The sequence below is a fragment of the Amblyomma mixtum genome, chromosome 5 (genome assembly GCF_055824585.1).
Source record: "Amblyomma mixtum isolate Tamu chromosome 5, ASM5582458v1, whole genome shotgun sequence".
Lineage (NCBI taxonomy): Eukaryota > Metazoa > Arthropoda > Arachnida > Ixodida > Ixodidae > Amblyomma > Amblyomma mixtum.
This window is the reverse complement of record NC_143016.1, coordinates 14,758,280-14,779,080: the sequence shown is the minus strand read 5'-3', so window position 1 is coordinate 14,779,080 and position 20,801 is coordinate 14,758,280. Positions and strand designations below refer to the sequence as shown.

Below are 20,801 nucleotides of genomic sequence, written 5' to 3'. Positions count from 1 at the left end.
TGCACCAGGAACGTCTTAACACTGCCAAAGCAGAGTCCGATCCAATATCCATGGATAGAAGGATAGGAGCTGCTGCCACACTGGACCAGCAGCATTACTGCCATGATGGCTGTGACAATCTGCTAACATGTAGCCACTGAGGCTGATCCAGCTCTTTTAAGAAAACCAGGCCAGAGAATTTCTCGAGCATTGATGATGAATTTCCCAGACATAAAGTAAGTGTCAGGCAAATTCTCCAGTCCTATTTCTTGAATGTTTATATATACCGAATTCCTTGACATTTCTTGGTTTTCCAGTTTCTTCCCAGACTGGAGACACTCCAATAATACAAGCAAAGTGGTGTCCTTATTGTTAGTACCACAATGACGCACAACTTACTAGACCACTACTTCTGAGCAAAAAGTATACGCCCATGTCGAGAGGGAATTTGAGAAGGCAATGTAATGGCAAGCCAGAATATACCTCCAACATCAAATTCGCAATGGCTTTTGAATATACACTATTCAGGATATTAAAGGGTAAAAAGCTTTGGTCTGTTCACACAAGGTGCTTGCATTTTATCCCAGGCTGTTCATTATTATCATTACCTGGATTATGTTCACAGCAGGATAAAGTCCCCTCCTACTGCTCTTCAATTATCCCCGTGTTACATGACCTGTGGCCATTTCATGCCAACAAATGTCCTAGTCTCATCTCTTCCCCATGACAGCACACGATTACCTACACGTACTCTTGAAAACTCCCCTTTCCCTTGCTATCCTCATCATGAACTATAACTATAATAACTATAACGGTAAAACATACCTCCTTTGGTCCTCTGGCACGCATCCGCAGACCAGGGAGCTGTGCATGATATGGATTGACCTGCAAAATCACCTCCCACACACGGCCATCTGTGTCCACTTGGGATCCAAACTGCTCGCATGAGTATTCAGGTACAATACTGTTGAACTCATTTACATAAATTTCCTGCAAGCAAGAAGAGAGCGGCATGACACTGGCATTAACACGGGACAAGAAACCTCAAAATCGAGCTTTTGTGACTATAAGGACAACTAAGTATCAACAAAAAAACCTTAAAAAGTTCACTTTTAACAGCTTTTTTAATGGTAAGGAAGCCTTGTTTTAAGTCTAATACAGCAACAGAACCAACCACTACAAGGAATGCCAGCATGGATGAAGGGCTGCAAGCAGCCTCTCAACAGTAGACTCCATGCACACAGATTGCTGTGCTTTAAGTGTGGCAAAGAATGAGTTAGTTTAATAAAGTTAAGAAAACAGTGGAGCACAATCACGCAAAAACATTTTAATTACGCAGGAAAGGGGCAAATTTGACACAAGTTCTATGCATTCCCAGTGCTTTTGAGCATGTTCTACCGGCAACAAAAATGTTGCATACATCCAATGCCTCTATATAATGAACAATATTGATCTTTCCTCACATAGAAGCCTCTGTCCCCTAATCAGTGGAGAACTGCTGCCTTCCCTCTCTAGGTCGTATCTAAAGCTCTTCTTCCACGGCATTATGCAGCAGGTTTGTGAACAGTAAAAGTATGAGAAGACCCTGGTATAACAGAAAACAGCAAGGAAGAAACTCAGCCTTGCCTTCACACGCTGAGCATTCTGCCGGCTATTCTGCCAGCACTCATTGAGGGCAGTCATCATGCGGGTTTTCAGGACACGCATCTTCCATGGCCCAACTAGTACCGAAGGCATAAAGTCACTGTAGAAGAGAGAAAATCAGAAAGCCAGAGGCATCAACAACACCATTACCACGGCAAAATGGAGCAGTCTCCCTGAAAAATAAAGCTGGTAGCCTGGGTTTAGAACACTATTCAAGCATGTAATGAGAAAAAAGTAATCAGTGCACCGACAACAAAAAAAAAAAGCAAACACTTGCTCGTTTTAGCCCAGAGTTCTTCAAGAAGTCCAGCAGCCCAAGTTCTAAAAACTTCTAAAAAGTTCCAAGTAGTTTTTTTCAATACTGAGCAAAATAACTATAAAACCGCAAAAGCAGGAAACTGAAACTAGCCATACAGCCAAAGGCAGCATTTTGCATGACACGTCAGAAATATCAAAGGCACCACCGACATCAGCAAAACTCTACTACAAACATTAAAATCCTTAGTTAGCAACAGCTAACGATGATGCCAATCATGAAATATCTAAAATGACCAATACAGACATGACATTGTCTTATCCAGAAACTATAAAAAGACACCAATCACTTCAACCGAGGCTACAATACTTGAGCACGAAAGACTGACATTAAAACTGATTTAGACAAAAAGATGTGCAAAAGGGATCTGTAATTTGGAAACAGTTCCTCTAGCAGAAGTGAACATCATAAAGTCGATGACGATGCCTTTGAGAAAAGGCTTCAAGTGTCAGAATAAAAACCAAGGAAGGGTTACAGATGAATGCAGCAGAGAGTGCTTTAATGAACATGTAATGTCCTCTGTACCTGCAGTGTCTGACAATAACGTAGCTCCATTTGTTCTTACAGTGTCAGATGCCACTAAGAAAAACTGCAGAATGCATACAGGCCTTGTTTTACAACAACTGTATGCTTAGCTTCAGTCACAAAAGGGCACTGAGGATGAAGTGAAGTTAGTCTATATTAACTGGCTACTGTGTTTTACAGACAAAGAGGCTACTACCTCTGAAAAAAGGAGCCCTTACAGACTGGAAAAGAAAAAAAAAAAAACAAATACAGGTATCGTCAACAGATGCCATTTTCTCAAACTAACTGGAACAACGACAATGCTTTTTTATTTGCATATTACGGAGGCTAGACCCCACTACCATTCACTTTTAGCTGAATCATGGTGTTGGTGATTACAGAGTCCTTTTAAGCATCAATGTCTAAGTTTCAGTCAAGTGGCAAGCAAAAAGCAAAAAAATGTGCCATTTTTAAACCAGTTTTCTTTGCAATCATCGCGTACAAACATGAATAAAACCACAAAAAGCCAAGCAATCAATTTTTGGTAAGAACAGAAATTGGATGAAATTATATTTAGTGTCCCTTTCGATTTATTATGCACTTATTTGCCATTATGTGTATACTTAAAACATCAGTTGAAACTATGCAACTGCTTAACCTAAATATGGTTAGAACATTTTTTGGTGATCCATTCCTTGAAAATTTGCCAGCCATGTAACATAACTAATGGCACTTTCTTGTAAAGCAGCAGTTTAATGGCAATGTGCAGACATCACTTCTTCCCTTGACCAGAAAAATGAGACTACTCATTCAGAGCACAATTTTGCATGTACAGCCTTTTTAATAAAGCTCCATTACACAACAAGCTCTCAGGAACAATTTCTGTGTGCCTCTTAACAACAAGTAATTTACCTGTAATTCTACTCAGAGTCTCTAGCCAGTACGACTCTCTTGGACTTGTTAGTTAACATAACACATAACAGATGTAACATAACACATAGTACCAGAAATGGACAAGGTATGAGGGATAAGCAATGTATACATCTCACGCATTTCTTTGAACTGTAAGTGTTGAGTTCTGACTAAACATGCTCGCATATATCAGCATACAAAAACTTGAACTGAGCTAGTGTTAGTTAATATTGTCTGAACTTGTTCCCATCATGAAGCTCAAGTAGCAGATGTTGCACCAAAAAATAAATTATGAATGTAGAGTGAAGCTTCATTCCTGAAGTGTGATGGCCTGCACACCTTTGGGGCATATTAAGGATGCACAAAATGAACCAAACGAATTGATGTCCTGATGCGCACCTAAAACTGTAGCTGCCCTGCTGTGGGGTCTGGCCGAGCTCTATGAGGTGTCGCACCACATCGGTGATCACCAGGCCCAGAGTTCGACTCTGCACTTTGCTCTGATGCAGTTCGGGCACACGGCCACACACAAAGTCCTGCCGCATCTGATGGTACACGTAGTTGAGCGCTGCCTCTTCCTCCTGCAGAAGTTTGGAAAAGGAGAAGAGAGAACACCAGACAGGCCTTTGACGAAAACTTCCAACAAGTGTCCCTAACATAGTTTCCTTCACGCCACCTGCACTCTAAAACAGCAACATGAAAAACTGCACTCAATAAATTATAGGCACTTTGCACGCCATTGCCCGTCTCTCAACCACGGTCTGAAAATGCTAACCAATGAAAAAGATTGTCGGCATGCACCTAGCAAGAAACAACCTCCAGAATCTGTTATACCTGATTGGCCTACCTCTCACTGCTAATAGCTGCAAACATAATCATCCATCCTCTAAATATGTACAGCGCCCATCAAAAGTATACAGCCCAAGGGGTTTCCTTGTGAGGTCTGCAGCATGCCTCATTATGCACGCTTAGCGACTGTAATCTCTCGAAAGAAAAATGGCTCTGCGTCTTCAATCCTCCCAAGGTTTGGACAGTTTGATGTGTTAGGGAGCTGCGCTAAAGAGGTCAGAAGCAAATCCCTTAGGCTGTATACTTTTGATTGGGGCTGTACCTCTTATCTTCTTTAACATTCATTCTACCACACAGCGCCACTCTGTACAAGACATGTTAAGGACCAGTTTTTCACACAAGAAAAGGGCGCAAGGTTTAGCACCTTCAGCTTCAACTCGTCTACACCAAATGCCATCAACATTACCTTGCCAATCTAACCAGTGATAATAAGCACCCTTTGCAATCATCAAAATTAATTGTAACAGGCGCAATGAAAGTACAGCAGTAAAATTACAGGGACTTAGTCACTTTTGAGTGCCTTCAATCATAAAAAGTAAAATAACACTCTCTTGCCTTGATCCTGTCTAAGTTGGGAGGCTTGAAACGCAGGCGGAAATGAACGTTCACTGTCTTCTCCTTGCCCTTCACAGCAGCAGATGGTGCAAACCAAATGTCCGAGTCCGGGTAGTAGAGACCAAAAAGCTGGCACATTACGGGGCTGATGCCACATGTTTTGGCTGCCTGAACACACAAGTCCTCTGCAGTGTGCACTCCAGAGTTGCCTGGAATTACCAGAGGTTCGCATGGTGTGTAGAAGTGGATGCGCACAGCCTCGTTTGCAGAAACCATGGCTGCGAAGTGGTGTTAGACTGTAACCAACCAGCGTTGCAGTCGACTGCAGTGGACCTTGCGTCAGGTCATCTTCGAATGAAAAGGAAGACAAGCAAGAATAGCATGGCCATGTAACACTACGACAACTTTCAGAAAGAGAACTACATCGCCCAACTGAATTTACTAAGTTTACACGTACAGCCCCCCCACCCTTCCCGCCCCCCGTGTGTTACTGCAGACGGAAACCTCAACCTCCATGCTGCACTATCAGCTACTCTGATGCGTGGGTACAGTGTCACATAAGGTGGGAACCAGTGACGAAATACAGGGCGGAATGGAGACACAGACAAAGCTCCAAATAACTTCTGGGTATGAATATATACAGCAACAGCTATCACAGAAAGGAAAGAAAAGGCAAATAACTTGGCAACTGTTCATAAGGGATTCATAAGGTGTAAGTGTTCATATGGAACGAAACGCGAAAACAGAGACCAAACGTATTTCCCCCTGCGCGTTGAAGTCCTCATTATGTTTCATCGGCCCAAACCGCTACCTTATAATGACGCCTGCTAGTTCAGCGCTCTATCCGTTCGTGTTTCTAGCCTGTCCCGTATTTCCGCGCTCGTTGTCACCTCATGACCATGCACGAATCGGCCCCAAGTTCTCTCTTTTGACGCACGTAATAAAATACCTGCCGGGGAGAACATTTACGGCAGCACGAAAATGAAATGCCAGGGCGAACTTTCAGCTCCACACTGGATGTTACCAAATGCCATATGTCACTGCTATGCGCCTCGACTGTGTCGCCGCTTGCGCGCGCGTAGTGCTTTGAATTAGGTTTGAGTTACGTCGCGCGTGTGAAAGTTGTGCCGATTTCACGATACCTTTCACACAACACGCACTGCCTACGAAAAAGTATAGTAGTGCGCAATAAGGTTTTTTTTTTTTTTTCAACAGCAAAAGGAAAACTGGTGAAAACCCATCTTATTCGATCCCCTACGAAGCAATACCGCTGTAAAACATACGACGAAGGGAGAGATCAAGGCATATCATGACCGATATGACAGCGCGTTTTTGCCGTCAGCGCATTATAAGACGCTCCAGCCTCGAAAGGCTGACCCTGAGGCTTGTTCCGACACACAATGGCACTTCCGCATCCTTGCAATCTTCGCCTCAATATTCTCAAGGCTCACCTGAGTGTAACGACAGGTTGCTCAGCAGCAAAGAGGGGAACGTCAAAACCGAAACAAGTTCATTGATAAATTGCGGTGTCGGTATTGATAGCAAATTATTTACCCCGATGGCAGCACGCACTGAAAGCCGACTTTACGGGTTGCACGGACACCTGTGGCAATCAGACGTAGATCAAAATACCCAAAGTTTACGCCAAATGCGAAAATATGCTCAATTACTGCTCCTTTCTACGAAAGTACAGTGTCATATCGCTGTTTGCCACCTGATCATTTTTCTCCGAAAGGCGCAACCGGCAGCAGTGTGGCCAACCCGTTTTCTAAAAGTTTTCAAATGTAGCGGCGCGCAAGCATTGAGGTTGTGAGAAATTTTGAGCCTGTATGGAAAGAGAATAATTATTAACAAAGTTTTGGGTGCCACACCAATCCGGTACTGAATCACGCTATAATAGAAAGTCGAAGCAGTGGAGTGAAGACCGTGAGCACGGGCGTTTATGCGCTTAATCGTACCCAGGATTCGACATTGCTTTGTGGGGAGCGCGTGGGTCGCACTGAGCCCGTGAATCTACCCTTCGACCTTGACGCTGTCGCACATTCACCTGCTTACCAAGTTGATCCCTTGACCCTACACCTATGGCTTATTCCAACCCGCTTCAGCGCCATATTTTCGACCGTTCTGTTGACAGCTTCCTCGAGTCGCGCTGCCGCGAGCAGCTTCTTGGCCTGCTGTACCATTTCCGCTCTTCGTTCGACACGCCACAAGCTTCCTTGGGCCAGATGACGACCCTCTCCCACCACATCGACACCAGCCCTCACCCTCCTCTCCACCAGTGCCCGTACAGTGTGCCACCTACAAAGCGACGTGTCATCACCGAACAAGTCGACGACATGCTGCACCACGGTGTTGTTGTGGAGGACGGGTCCATTCACTTCGGCGTTGACAGCTATCACCGCCTCAACAAAATTACGCGTAGGGATGTGTATCGATCCGCTCCCGCGCATCTACAATGCCTTACACTGTTTGCAAGGCGCAGATTTCTTTTCCTTCCTTTATTTGCGCTCCGGGTATTTGGCAGGTATGGCTGCGGTTGATCGCGCGAAGACCACCTTTGTCACCATGGACGCACTCAACGAATTCAACGTTACGGCATTCGGCACCTGCAACGCCCCAGTGATGTTCGAAAGAATGATGGATAACGTGCTGCGTGGCCTGAAATGGAATATCTGTCGCTGTTATCTCGACGATGTCTTCGTCTCCTCCCCTCATTTTCCCACCCATCTGAGTCGACTCCGCCAAATCTTGACCTGCATCTCACGCGCCGGCCTTCAACTCAACCTTAAAAAAAATGTCACTTTGGGGCAGCAGTCTCACAATCCTCGGCTACGTCGTGTGTAAAGACGAATTCTACCTAACCCTGCCCAGCCGCGAACCATTGCCGACTTCCCGAAACCGACCTCTCAAAAAAACTACGCAGCTTCGAGGGCCTCTACTACATTCGTCCTTTTGTCCGGAATTTCGGTGCAATCATAGCCCACCTTACACAGCTGGCTCTTGAATGGCCCCACTATAGCCTTTTCTCGTGGCCACGGGCCTGCGACGACACGTTCGCGACGCTCAACCACGTTTTGACTTCGCCACCCACTCTTCATTACGATCCCGCTGCCCCAACGCTACTCCGCTCCGATGCCAGAGGAGTCGGCCTCGGTGTGGTCCTCGCCCAGCGCACGCTTGGCTTTTCTGACCATGTGGCCGCCTATGACAGCCGTGGTATTACGAAAGCGTAGTCCGACTCCTTTACTGAAAAGGAGTGTTTGGCAGTAGTGTCGGCCATAACAAAGTTCCGCCCTTACCTGTACGGTCACTTTGACGTCGTTACAGACCATCATGACCTCTGCTGGCTCGCTTCTCTCAAGGACTCGTCGAGACGTCTCGGCTGTTGGGCCCTGAAGCTTCGAGAATATGATACCCGAGTCGTGTACCGCTCGGGCCGATAGCTTTCCGATGTCGACGATCCCTCCCGGTCGCCGGTGCCCTATCTAGCCCCTACTTCTCCCACCCTCCACTGACCGCCCTCACCATCTTGGATATGCCTTCACAGCATCGACGGGATACTTTGATTTCTTCCATACTTAATATCCCCTGCACCCCTACCAACCGAGGTATACGTTACCCGTTAGCACCGTTACTCTGCATGAGGTGACGGTGCTGGCTATTCATCATGGTTAACTTTCGACGATAACAGATGGTATACGTGTACCTCCAATCCCTTGTTCCGGGTCACTACTTGTGCCGCACGTCAAAGACTGCATGGTGTAACGAGCCATTTATTTGTTGACGCCATTGTGCTTCTGGACGGACCAAAAACAAACGACGCGAAGCGTAGCTTTAGCATGGACAACTTGACCACAGCTAACAAGACTATCTACAGAAGACGGCAACCATCACGATGTGTTTTTAGTACCCGGTACTGCGTGCCGATATCGGGTTCAAATGTAACCCCCCCAAGATTACACGCGCAGCAATCGCAGTGCAGATTCGGATGATGTAGTAGCAGATGTGATTCACCTCCGCACATTTCTCGGCTGGCAATATGCCCCATACGATTGAGCGTATGACAGTGATGATCGTCTGGGCACATAGGAAAAGGACTTGATATGTGACATCAGTATCAACAGTATAAAGTGATACGCAGCGCGGACACACCTGGACGACCCACCGGCAGAAGGTCACAGTTCGGGTGCGTACACCACTGCATCCACATCTAAACTCAGGTGTGATCCTTGGGTACTACAACATGACACATATGTACAGCAGCTGTAAAAAGCTTATGGAACGTGATTTTGGCAAATAAATTTTATTTCTCTGCATCAAGAGCGCATTGCTTGAGGTCTAAAGGAGCACAGAGTAGTTCGCACATTTAGAATTAGGATTAGGGATCACGTACTTATTATAGGTTGCTTGCGAATACAGGGATGAAATACGGATAAAATGCTCTTGAATGCAGGCATGCGTCACCCCCCTAACTGATTGTCCAGGAAGCATGACGTTAAAACCTGTGGAGGCTGTTGCAGCCTTGTAGGGTAGCAAAGTTAAACGGTCCCTGTCCGCACGCAAGGAACTTCGTTATTATATAGCGCATTAGCTGCCTGCGACATCAGGTCATGTCAACGGTCTAAGACGTTTTGGATTCAGAGCTACCCCATCAATTGATTGAAAGCAAGCTTCGCGGCTCGAAGACAAAAGTGAAAGCCTTTTCGGCATTAGAAGAGGGTGTAGTGCATCAGGCTGCGCCTATCACTGCAAACCGAAAAACTCCCGGATAGGAGTAAATGGCTCATCGCGTAGCGCACTCCCGAAAAGGGGTTTTATATACTCCTCAGAATAGGAGTATATCGTCTACTCCTCTAAGCAGCGCAAAGTGGCCGGATTCGCGAGGAAGTGATAGTACGTGATGATATCTATATTTATTTATCTCCACTGATCAATTCTAAAGTGCTTCCAAGCTACCCCTCAACATACTGCTGTTTCTTGAAAGTAGACCATAGTGAGTGAACTGGAGCTTCATTCATTCATTTCCTCTTTGACAATGATATGCCATCCGGAAGAGACGTATTAATTTTGTCGCGCTATGAATGGCATGCTACGGACATGAAAGCTTGCGACGATTATAAGAAAGCCAGAAAAAAACTGAAAAAGGTGTTTTAGGAAGCCGTTTAAGCACGCGCTGAGAAGGACGCTTGCTAAAGAGATGTTCATTCAAAGGTTTTTTTCGGTTCTCGGTACCACTGAACGTGCATTGTAGACGCGTGGCAGCAGTCCTCGAAAGGACCCGAAAAATAATGAAAGGGTGCGACTCAGATGTGGGGCACACAAAAACTGTTTTTGTGCGTCAGCAGGCGTGAGCTCAGATATTTTCGAGCGACCTGAACTTTCAGGGCGCCAGCCGGGCTCTGTTCTTTACTACTGCAGATTCGTTGTTGCTGACCCGTGAGAAGATAATGCCATGAATGAACGGACACACTTAGACGGTGGGGACCACAGCATGGCAAAGCCTCAGGAGCAAAAATCATGTATTCAGCACACGTTTTTCCCTCATGCGGCATCGTTGCGTGAAAGCATGGGCGAAGCGTACTGGCATCCGAAGGAACGGGGCAGGTCTATTAGCTGCGAGAATCACCCTGCCAGAAGTTATCTTTGGTGTGTCATCACAACCACTCGGGATATTCATCAAGAGGCGTTAATGAAAACGCTGACACCGCCTGTGCAGGTAGGCTGTCCGGAACAGCCAATGCATGTCCTCTTGGTGCGGACAGCCGGACTCTCTATATCGCCCATGCGTCTCGTGTGAGCTGCACCTCAGCGTTGTATTGCGACTCCAATCCTGGCTGGTGTAATGGTCAGCCACGTTCGCGGCACACGGCAATTATTGACTGGCGGCTCACTGTCCGCCCAGCCGAAGCGGCGTGCGGCGCAGGCGCTGGCCTTGGCTGGGACATGCCCACTTCTGTTGTCTCCTGAGGCCTGAGTAGAGGAGCGGGGTACGCTGCAACCACTACCAGCAAAGGCAGTAGCACAAGCAGCAACAACGATGCACGCGTGGAAAGCCTGCCGGCACCAGGCGCCGACGAGGCGGGTTCCGCAGTTTGGTCCAGCAGTCCCCCCGATCCGGCCACGGCTTCCATGGGGGCGAGGCTGAACAATGCAGGACTTCGTACGCGCACCAGGGCATCCAGGCGCTGCGCCTCAGCGCGGCAGAGATTCCACGAAGCGGGCCGAGACGTGGGCATGACTAGTAGCATGAGGAAGCCCGGAAGCGCGGAGTCCAGGTGCCCGAACAGGTCGCACTGGGTGCTGGACAGCTGTGCACGCAGCCACCACAGCAAGCCGGACAGCGGGCGCTCTGCCTCCTCGTCATTTCCGGTGTCACGCCAGGGGCGATCCAGTACCAGCCGCAGGCCCCAGCCTGTCATAGAGGAAAGTGCGCCGCCGTTACTTAATGAGTGAACAAAAGAAAAAATATTAGGACGGTTATAAGAGTGTAATGCGATTGATCCAGGGTCAGCTGGTCTCAGATCGCGAAGAAATGTGCACATATTAGTGTTGGTATTGTTAAAGTGGATGCTCTAACCACTAGGACACCACGGCGATGGCCTAGTGGTTACGCATCCGCCTCATACGCGGGAGATGCTGTGCTCGTATAGGCCAGAAGTGCATTCTTGCCGGTCGGTGCCCGGCGACAAGCCTGCGAAAGCCGGCGCCAACTGCGCAAAACTGAGGAAAGTCCTAATAACATCTTACACTTTTGTAAGATGTACAGCTATGGCCGAGCTTTGAGAGTAGTCGCCAAAGGGTCACCGACATGTCTTAAGCAGAGGGCAGGACTGGAGGTTCACCGGAATGGACAGTACGCGCAGTTGTCCTGAGAGTGACCTTCTCTGCCTAAGGTGCGGAAGTGTTTACTGTCCTTGCCTTTCCTGAGGTCTTCATCGTGCAGCATGGCGCTATTCTGAAGGACGCTCGCGGAGGACCGTCGTGCTCGTCTATTTATGGAACGGTCATGCTAACCCGAGCCCGGAGCTGCTGGCGATGGCTACCTTGCTGGCAGTGACAGTAAATCGTGCCAGTAACCTACACAGCGGGTTATTTAGCGAGCACTGATATCATCCGTGTGCTGTGCGATGTCAGTGTATGTCAAAGGACCGCAGGTGACCGAAATGAATCCGCGGTCCTCCACTATACGGCGTCTCTCATTGCCCGTATGTGTTGCTTTGGGAAGTTTAATCCCGCATACCATGTGAAAAAGGCTATTTGGAAGTGGCCAAAATACAATTGCACCTATCTGGAGACATTTGAACCAACCGGATTCCAAACGCGGTTCCCATTGTGTTTTGGCCACTTCCATTCTGACTTCTTTAACAGGGATACCATGCTATAACCCTGCCATATACCACACCGTAACATACCGTAGATGTAACTGTTTTCAGCGGACAGCGCTGTCTAACGAATCCGGCCGAAGAGCAACGCTTGCAGCTTCACACCGCCTACGAGAAGCACGACAGCGCTCACCGCATATGGGGCAGCAGGTGCCAGGCAGCCGCTTTAATGGCGCGGGACATCCGCCAGGGGGCAGAGGCGGGCAGCGCACCCGGCCACACTCGTCGGGCTTGTGTCGGTGCAGGCAGGGTCCGCGGTAATCGACTAACACCCGCTGCGACCACGCGGCACATTCGCTGACGTACGTCTCGCCGTCGAGGCCGCACACGGGGCCCTTTGAGCGGCACCCAAGCTCGCAGGGGCCTCTGTGCGCCAGCCACGGGGCAGGGTCCCCGCCGCGGCTGGTCAACAGCGCGCACACACTCGAATGTTCATGCCCCTCGGTGTCGCAGACCGGGCCATAGCACGTCCCGCTGCCAGTGGCGTTTCCGACGCACACGAACTGCTTGCACGGGCCCAGACACGCACGACGCCACGCTACGCACCTGCGCAGTGGAGGGGCAGAGAGAAGAGGCGCCGCAGGTTAGTGTTGCAGCGGTATTGCCACGTATCATTGTAGTGTTTGTTCGTTCACGCTCAAGGCTGCAGGAAAGGGCTGTTATCATTTTTGTTCGTGACGCGAGAATCTAGTGTGCAAGATGGGCCTATAGTACGGGAAATGGCCGATTAAAAACAACCCGCGCCCGAGCACTCCACACTCACGACAGGTAAAGATCGCGGAAACTGATCCGTGTGGCGATGGTGCTCGGCCAAGTATTCCCTGCTGTCATCGGGCATTTGTCGGGGGCCAGAATAAGTACAGTTCAATGAAAAAAAGGAACGAACGTGGTAGAGAGCATTGATTTCAACGCCAAAAAAGTGAACGCTAGCAGCTTTAATGGTCAGAAAGCATAACAGTTTAAATTTTTTGGCGTTTGATTTTTTGTAAATAAAAAAAAGGAAAGAAATAGGTAAATGCTCGCATTGAGGCTTGCGCGTTAAATAGACGCGCTTGTTGTTGTTGAATTAGAAGGCAAATTTATGCGCAGCAAAGAGCTTCGAAAGCATCGAGAGTGTTATTAAGGCGGAAACTTGGGCTAGTTGGAAAGCGTTTGGAATCATATTTGCTATCGCTTAGTGAACACACGGGACAAGAAGACAAATACACAGGACAGACGCTAGTCGAGAGTGCACATGTGCGGCCTGCCTACGCGAATACGTCAAATAACCTGCCGGAGATTCAAAAAAGTGCCGTGAGGACAATAAAACAGGGAAAATGGCAAAACACAGAGGACAAAAGCAGGATAGAACACAGGGCGGCTGTGTTGTCTCTTGCTTCTGACCTGTGTCTTTTGCAGTTTTTGTTCATTTAACATATTATAAGCAGCCTACAATTATAACCTCCTAAGCCGTGAGGACACGCCACACACGAGCATGTTACGGTCACAACCCGCAACAGAGGTTTAGCCGCCACTAGGATTCACAGAGACCTGGCCATGCTATGACTGATGGCTGATGGCTAGTAACGCAAAAGGGGTGACATATGGTTTATTACTTTGGTCACCTTGTGCCAGCGTGCACTACTTCAGAAAGCAACTCTGGATGTGTACCAAGCGTGAGTAATTCTGTGACTTGTTTGTTCCAGTATTCAGCACATAGATTCTTGTTATAGGCTCGCAAGTACCAGTTCGGCGGCTTCTCTTCTACGGAAGATAATCTAGAGTAAGGTCCGTATTCTAACAAAAGCTTTCAAAGAAGCTTCAGTCCGTCAAAAAGGAGAGAACACGGAAGTTATAACACGACATGTTTGTCTCAGATTGAAGCTACAATATATACAGTAGTGAACAAAAAGATATATTTAGTTCCTCGAATTTAAATTTTTTTTACCGCACTAAACCTTGCGCACGAGGTTGGTGGGATCACAAAGTCAGACTTTTGAACGCAATAGCAGCCAAAATTTATCATCACATTAAGCCACAATTTATTCCAACAGCGATTATCATGAAGACCTGCTTTTTGCGCTGCGTGAAGGTATCGGCTATAATATCTGTTTGATTGCGGAATGAAGCAGCAATTTCAAGGATACCTTGTCACATTAACCTAATGCGTCAGTGCTTCAAATGCAAGCCTTTTCCGTCGATCACTGCTTGACGCCGCCGAAGCATGGAGTCCAGGAAGATGTCACTAAACGTCTGGTTTCTGTTTCCCCACTTTCGCAGCAGCAGGTTGACATTCTGTGCGGCGTTGCTTGCTTTTTTGTACCTCACACAACGCGAGATGTCTACCCAGAGATGTTCAATTGAAATATTCTCAGTAGACCGGCTGAAGACTCCATAATGTACATCGTACTCTTCGTCCACCAATTTTTCACAAACGTAGAAGAGTGCTTCAGGTCACAATTCTGCTGAAACACATATACAGATCCCAGATTCTTGAGTTCCTACGAAAGCGGAACCTTTTCAAGGATGCCCTAATAAACCTCTTCGGTCATGGTACTTAGAATTCATTTAAGGAGACAAACTCCACGAGCGGAGAATAAACCCTGTGTCGTTATGTTCCTGCCTCTGTTGTTTAACACGGAAAGCTGATAACAAGATCCATATAAATTGTTTTTGGGGTAACGTATACGACGAACCCCATTGGTCCCGCACGAAAAGAAATTCGACTTTTCTAATTAAATCGCACTTCTCCATCCTTAATCTATTAACACCCGCTGTAAATTTCTTTACCTACATCATTATAGAGACCCAGTTGCTTTCACAAATTTGCGGGTTTTGAGCTGAGGTCCTGTCGTTTAGCTCAGCCCACTGCGTGTGACGTCTCCAGTCTATGGAGCCACTGTAGTGCCTCACGCCAGGGCCGAATCTTCGAAAATGTCGATAACAGACAGAGTTTTCAGGCTCGGGCGAACAATGTTCTTCCCGACAACTTGGATTGTCGTTCCGGCGTTTCTCCAGAGAAGGTCGAAAAACTGAACTTTCACTGAACGTATATCTCTTCAAAATTAGTAAAGAGCGGACTGCGCTACTCTTAAATGCAGTGGAAGCTGATGGTGTTTCATACCGTAGTTGTGGTCGCGGATAATTGCCATTTCAGCAGTATTGATGAGGTCATGTTAACCTCACACTGCACCTATAGCGCTTATAGAAATTTGCAGTACTACATATAACCTCAGAGCATGCCACTTTAAAACGGCAGGAAGTTGAGAATAATTTATAGCAGACGGCAAATGAACGGAATGGAAGGTGCCCGTAAAAGGACAAAAACTGAAACCGAACTGAAGGCAAACAGTTCCACTCCCAACAACTTCTTGCGCAAGACGATGGCATTTGCATCGTAACGTACTCGGAAATAGCAAACTTATTTTTTCAATCAGTGATTATTTGCATTTTTACTAAAACATTGAACATATTGACGCTAGCACTACTGAAGACGACGACGTGAGGAAATTAAGCGAAAAGGACGAAGTTCGCCACCGTCGGACTCGGCACCGGACGTTCTTGGGAGCCTTCCAAACCACCTCGAGCGTTAGCGCGTCTTACACCGACGTGACATCTGGTGGAGGTGCTGGGTACATCTTTCATGTACCGGACGCCCCCATCAAGCCGCGATTCCAGCAGAGGTCGACCACCCCCGGTAGACACGCCCGTTCACCAGTGCAGCCGCCGACTACAAGGCCTATCTCCCGAGTTCGGGCTGCTCCCCGACCACAAGTCAACAAGGAGTACCGGCGCTGCTGCAATGAATCCTCCAGCATCAACTGCGCCAGTCCTTCTCCACCACCACCACCAACGGGATCCGCCGCGTTTCCGTGGCCTACCTCATGAGGACGCCGAGGACTGGCTGGACCAGTTCGACCGGGCGGCCACATTCAATTCTTGGGACGGGGACTCAAAGATGCGCCATGTCTATTTTGCTCTGGAAGACTCTGCAAGGACATGGTACGTAAACCATGAATCTTGCCTCCAAACATGGGAGACATTCAAAGCAGAATTTCTCCAGGCGTTCACCAGTACGTTTCGCAAGGAGAAGGCCGACCTTCTTCTGCAGAATCGCATCCAACTTCCGAACAAAAGTGTAATGGTGTACGTGGAAGAGATGACACGCCTCTTCCGTCGCGCAGACCCAAGCATGCCGGAGGAAAAGAAGGTGCGATTGCTGATGAAGGGTGTAAAGGAGCAGCTTTTCGCAGGCCTGGTTCGGAGTCCACACGCAACAGTAAACGACTTCGTCAAGGAAGCAATGTCCATTGAGAAATCACTCGACATGCGGGCACGACAGTACGAGCGCACTAACGTATCGGTGCTCTGCACCCGTACTGAGGGAACCTCCATGACCTCAGGAGAATCGCTGCGTGAGGTCATTCGAGCCATTGTAAGGGAAGAGGTGGCGAAGGCTTTGCAGCACACCCCTGCTCAGCCGCAGATTGCATCATTTACAGATGTCATTCGCGAGGAGGTCGAACAAGCATTAGGTACGTCGCAGCTTCCGGCAGCCACTCCACCGCCGCCACAAACATTGAGTTATGCTGCCGCCGCAAGCCGTTTCCTTCCGGCCTCGACCCAACGATATGAAGCACCGACGCCAGCCGCTCCTCAGCTTCCACTTTCCCAGTCGAACATTGTCCAGCGACCTAGGCGTCGCAGAACTGACGTCTGGAGAACCCCGGACCATCGACCGTTGTGCTACCATTGCGGGGCACCTGGGCACATCTGGCGCCGCTGTCCATATAAGGAGATGGGTCTTCGAGGGTTCCCCTTCGGTGCTCCCCTTCCGCTGCCTGGAGAGCGACCAAGGGAGATCGCAGATTACATCTCCCATGCGGACTCTGGCCAGCGTCGCATCTCGCGATCACCATCTCCGCGCCGCTACAGTTCTCCGGGACCCAGCGACCAGAGCCAGTCTAGAAGTCCCCGTAGGGGAAACTAGACGCGGCAGCCTCTGGAGGTGCGGCTGCTCGACGACAAGAACAAGACCCTCCAACGCCGCCAGACACATCGCCAATGCCGTGCCACACACCGTCCTCGACGACCCACGAACGACAGCATGTTAAGACAAGCCGACAACCCGCCGCACTTCTTCGCAACCACGACGCTTCTCTTCGACGCCGCATCCCTTCGACGCACCAAAGCCGCGATCAGACTCCTCGACTGTACCGCAAGACGCCACCACCGGCCGATTTAGACGTTTCAGTAGGCGGCACAGCCGTAACTGCTTTAGTTGACACTGGTGCCGATTATTCTGTGCTCAGTAGACAATTCGCCGCTGTGCTCAAAAAGGTTATGACAGCTTGGGACGGCCCGCAGTTGGACATTTGATTACGCCGATAGGAATGTGCACGGCTAGGGTCACGGTGCAAGGGCAAACGTTCCCTGCAAAGTTTGTTGTCCTCGCTGATTGCTCTCGTGATGTTCTCCTGGATATGGACTTCCTAACGGACAACGGAGCCATCATCGACCTGCAGTCCCAGTCCGTCCAGTTTTCGACAGAGAATGCCATTGACACCACAGATGCCCTCCCGTCGGCGCTCCATATTCTTGACGAGCAAGTGACTGTGCCTCCCCGCTCCAGTATACTGGTGACTGTCGGTTCGCATACCATTCGAGACACTGAAGGTATAGTCGAGAGTAAACAACTTTTGCTTCTCGACCGTGGTATTGCAGTACCTCGGGCGGTCGTGTTTCTGGAAGACGGCAAAGTTGATGTACTCCTGACTAATTTCAGCAATGAGCACCAGCACCTGAACAAGGGGACGACTGTCGCTTACATAGATGCCGTCACTGATACCAAGTGCGCACAAAGCCTGACTCGTGTTTCACGACTGGATCCAGAGGACATAGTCGACGTCAAGTACGACATTAATCAGACAATGCCGCAACAACATGTCTTTTTGTTCACTACTGCATGTTTAGCGGCATGGCGTACAATCCAAAACTCGCAGACGAGTGCACTGATTTCTTCTGACAACATTTTGCCGGCACCGACTTTCAGCAGACCGTGCAGCGATATTCTTGGCATATGAACTAGTGAGAAATAGTGCGAAACGGTCGCTAGTTTGCATATCTGCATATATACGTAAAACTTTCGTCAAAAATATACTCACCGTGTTTGTTTCTAGGCCACGCAACTCTGCATCGCCATTATGTATCGCCATTTGCATAGCCAGCACGGACTGAAATTCGCCGAAGGGCAGAGTTGCTCTCGCACTCACCCCCTCCGGATATTATAACTTCCATGAGTGCTACAAGAGACTCATAATATACACGGCTCAGTAACAAAGTCCGCGAGCTGTGTAATACCGACAAAAGCTGTACGTTATAATCGAATACCAGATGACGCTTTGACCGCTACTGAAGAAACGTTGAAGTTCTCACTTCAAAGTCACAGAAGAACCAAAGAAAAAAAAAATGTGCCCCTGAGGAGACGCACAGTTAGCTTAATGTTCTTTTTTTTAACTTTCAATAGTGAATTCTGGCATTTGATGCAAAACATAGACACTGCGTCGATAGACAAGTTCTCCATAAACTTGTCGTTCAAACTGTTTTCCTTTTAATGCGGAAATGCAATATATGGCTTACATGCGAGGTCACTGTGGGCCAACTTTTATGTCCTGAATGTACACACAGCTCGCCTGGATAACGGTAAAGCCCGCCCACGTCTTTTTAAAGCGATAGTCATGCAAGAAATTTTTGTTCTTGTAAGAAACGATGCTAGGGCCCTTTCTAGCTACGTTTCTTTTTTGTCCGGTTGCAAAAGACCCATTTATTGCTTTGAAACCGGGATTTATAAATTTTCGCGCCCCTTGAATGACACTCGTGATGCCAAGACCGAAAGAGACTCTGTGATCGCCGTTTGGAAGTGAGAGGCGGTGCAGCCTAGCTTCTGTGATCCGAAACACACAGAAAAAGAAAAACTGTCTTGACTCACCGCAGCCTGCTTGCGAAAGCGGCCGGCTGTGGCGACACCTATATTTCATTCTCTCTCCCCCCCCCCCCCCCCCCCCCCCTTTTTCTTGATATAGAAGCTCTGTTTACACAAAAAGTGGCGTCTTCGTCGTTAGAACTCGGTAATCTATCGATACAGGCCCATTTCAGCTTGTCGTAAGTAATCCTCTTTGACCTGCAAGCGTGAAATCACAGGCGGAGGCAAATGAAAGGATAATAACCGTGGCTTTAGCGGATTAACTGCGGTGGCATGAAAATAAGGACGGAAAACTGGGCAAGTTGGTTAGCATTGGACACGACTCGACACTGCGCCCGTGTCGTGTCTTCTCGCTCGCTTTGTCCTTGTTTTTTTTTTTCGCGCCGCATAAGTATGAGTGGCATGAAAATTGGTCGACGCCATTGGCTGGAGGGTCTCCTTTGAGGGGTACCTGTCGCTTTGTTCTTCAGTTGTATCCGACAATAGTGCGGCCGGTATACGGTAACGCGGTGCCGTTGTTACCGTTGCGTCGTGCCTGCCCGCATTTGTCGTCCGGTCGCTGTTGCCGTAGTTCGCATGTTTACCGTACGAGAGACCTAAAACTACCTAATAGTACGCTCGTGCGTGGGCGGCCCAGATGCGACGTAAGAACGCTCTTGAGACCAGGGGCAGGATGAAGCAGAACTATCCTCTCAGCAATCAGAAGCCGAAAGGCTGCGGGTCTCGGGGTATACACCCGGAGATAAACAAAACACTAAGAGCGCTGGAGTGCAACGGATGTTTTTGTATTGCTTTTTTTTACAAATAGGGGATAAAACAGGAGTGGGGAGTGGTTTATTAATCAACGAATGTATCTGAGTTTATTCGATTTAACTCTGTGATTTACTCGAACTGATGCGGAGTTCCGAGTGCGGACTAAAGGCGAAAAAAAAGCATATGAAAATAGGTTTGGAAATGGTACAAGATACGGGCATGAAAGCGGTATGGCGGTAGAGTACAATCGGCTGGTGAATAGTTAAAGACTTCATAAATACTGAACGTAATAGGTTCGCACCGGCGAACCAACACAGCCACATAACTAGAAAGCAAGACTTTCAGACGCAGCACGAGTACTAGAGCAAGAAAAGGGCAAGAAAAAGAAAATGGTGATGGCGAATCTCATTGATCGATGTGGAGCGGATTTCCTCGCTGCGCTAGAAGAAGGGGGAGAGGGCAAAGGCGGCCCGCGGGAGAGGGAATGCCTGTTCCGCTAGTCGATTCGATGCAAGGTCTCATGTTACGCTGGTCGATTCGCAGAAACTTGCTCCGCAGCACACCTCGGCCGCTCAGACGACTCAGATTCGAGAGGACGTCGTGAGCGCAGCGTGGCCGTCCCATCCTCTAGCCTGTCCCGGCAGTGCTCGTCATATTTCAGAGGTTCTATGGAAAACCGCTGCACGAACGTGAAAGTCTTCGCGTGGTAGCTTAGCAACGGTTACCATAGTAACGTGTATACGATGGATACTGGACATCGCAACAAGAATCGGCAGTAGAGTAGGGCGTTCAGGGGCACACATTGCTGCTGGGATGGCACAGTAATGAATTGATGTATTCAAATTGGGCGTTCGATAACTAGTTTTGACCACTTATTTGGATGCAAACTAACTGGACTTCAAGGCACTGCGCACAGTTTTGTTGGCAATAAAACTGGTTTTGACAT

General features: G+C 48.3%; 2 protein-coding genes across 5 annotated transcripts in view; both read right to left on the bottom strand.

Moving 5' to 3' along the window:
* Nucleotides 1-6,483, bottom strand: part of LOC149341353 (tyrosine-protein kinase JAK2-like) — a 28,429-nt gene extending 21,946 nt beyond the window's left edge. For 2 of the 3 annotated variants that reach the window (XR_016282921.1, XM_089543420.1), the window contains exons 1-5: nucleotides 6,314-6,483; nucleotides 4,760-5,107; nucleotides 3,755-3,936; nucleotides 1,606-1,723; nucleotides 805-969 (exon numbers count right to left, since the gene is read on the bottom strand). Coding sequence is in view for 2 of the 3 variants with exons in the window: in XM_089543420.1 (XP_089399546.1) it covers nucleotides 805-969; nucleotides 1,606-1,723; nucleotides 3,755-3,936; nucleotides 4,760-5,035 (741 nt within the window). In the remaining variant the exon portion in view is untranslated. Of the gene's footprint in view, nucleotides 1-804; nucleotides 970-1,605; nucleotides 1,724-3,754; nucleotides 3,937-4,759; nucleotides 5,108-6,210 lie in introns of all 3 variants that reach the window. The other variant, XM_089543421.1, reaches the window with a different exon arrangement.
* Nucleotides 6,484-10,261: 3,778 nt separating this feature from the next.
* Reck (Reversion-inducing-cysteine-rich protein with kazal motifs) overlaps nucleotides 10,262-20,801 on the bottom strand; it is a 60,071-nt gene continuing 49,531 nt past the window's right edge. For both annotated transcript variants that reach the window (XM_089543416.1, XM_089543417.1), the window contains exons 14-15: nucleotides 12,275-12,687; nucleotides 10,262-11,171 (exon numbers count right to left, since the gene is read on the bottom strand). In XM_089543416.1, the coding sequence (XP_089399542.1) occupies nucleotides 10,606-11,171; nucleotides 12,275-12,687 (979 nt within the window). In that variant the 3' untranslated portion in view covers nucleotides 10,262-10,605. The remainder of the gene's footprint in view (nucleotides 11,172-12,274; nucleotides 12,688-20,801) is intronic.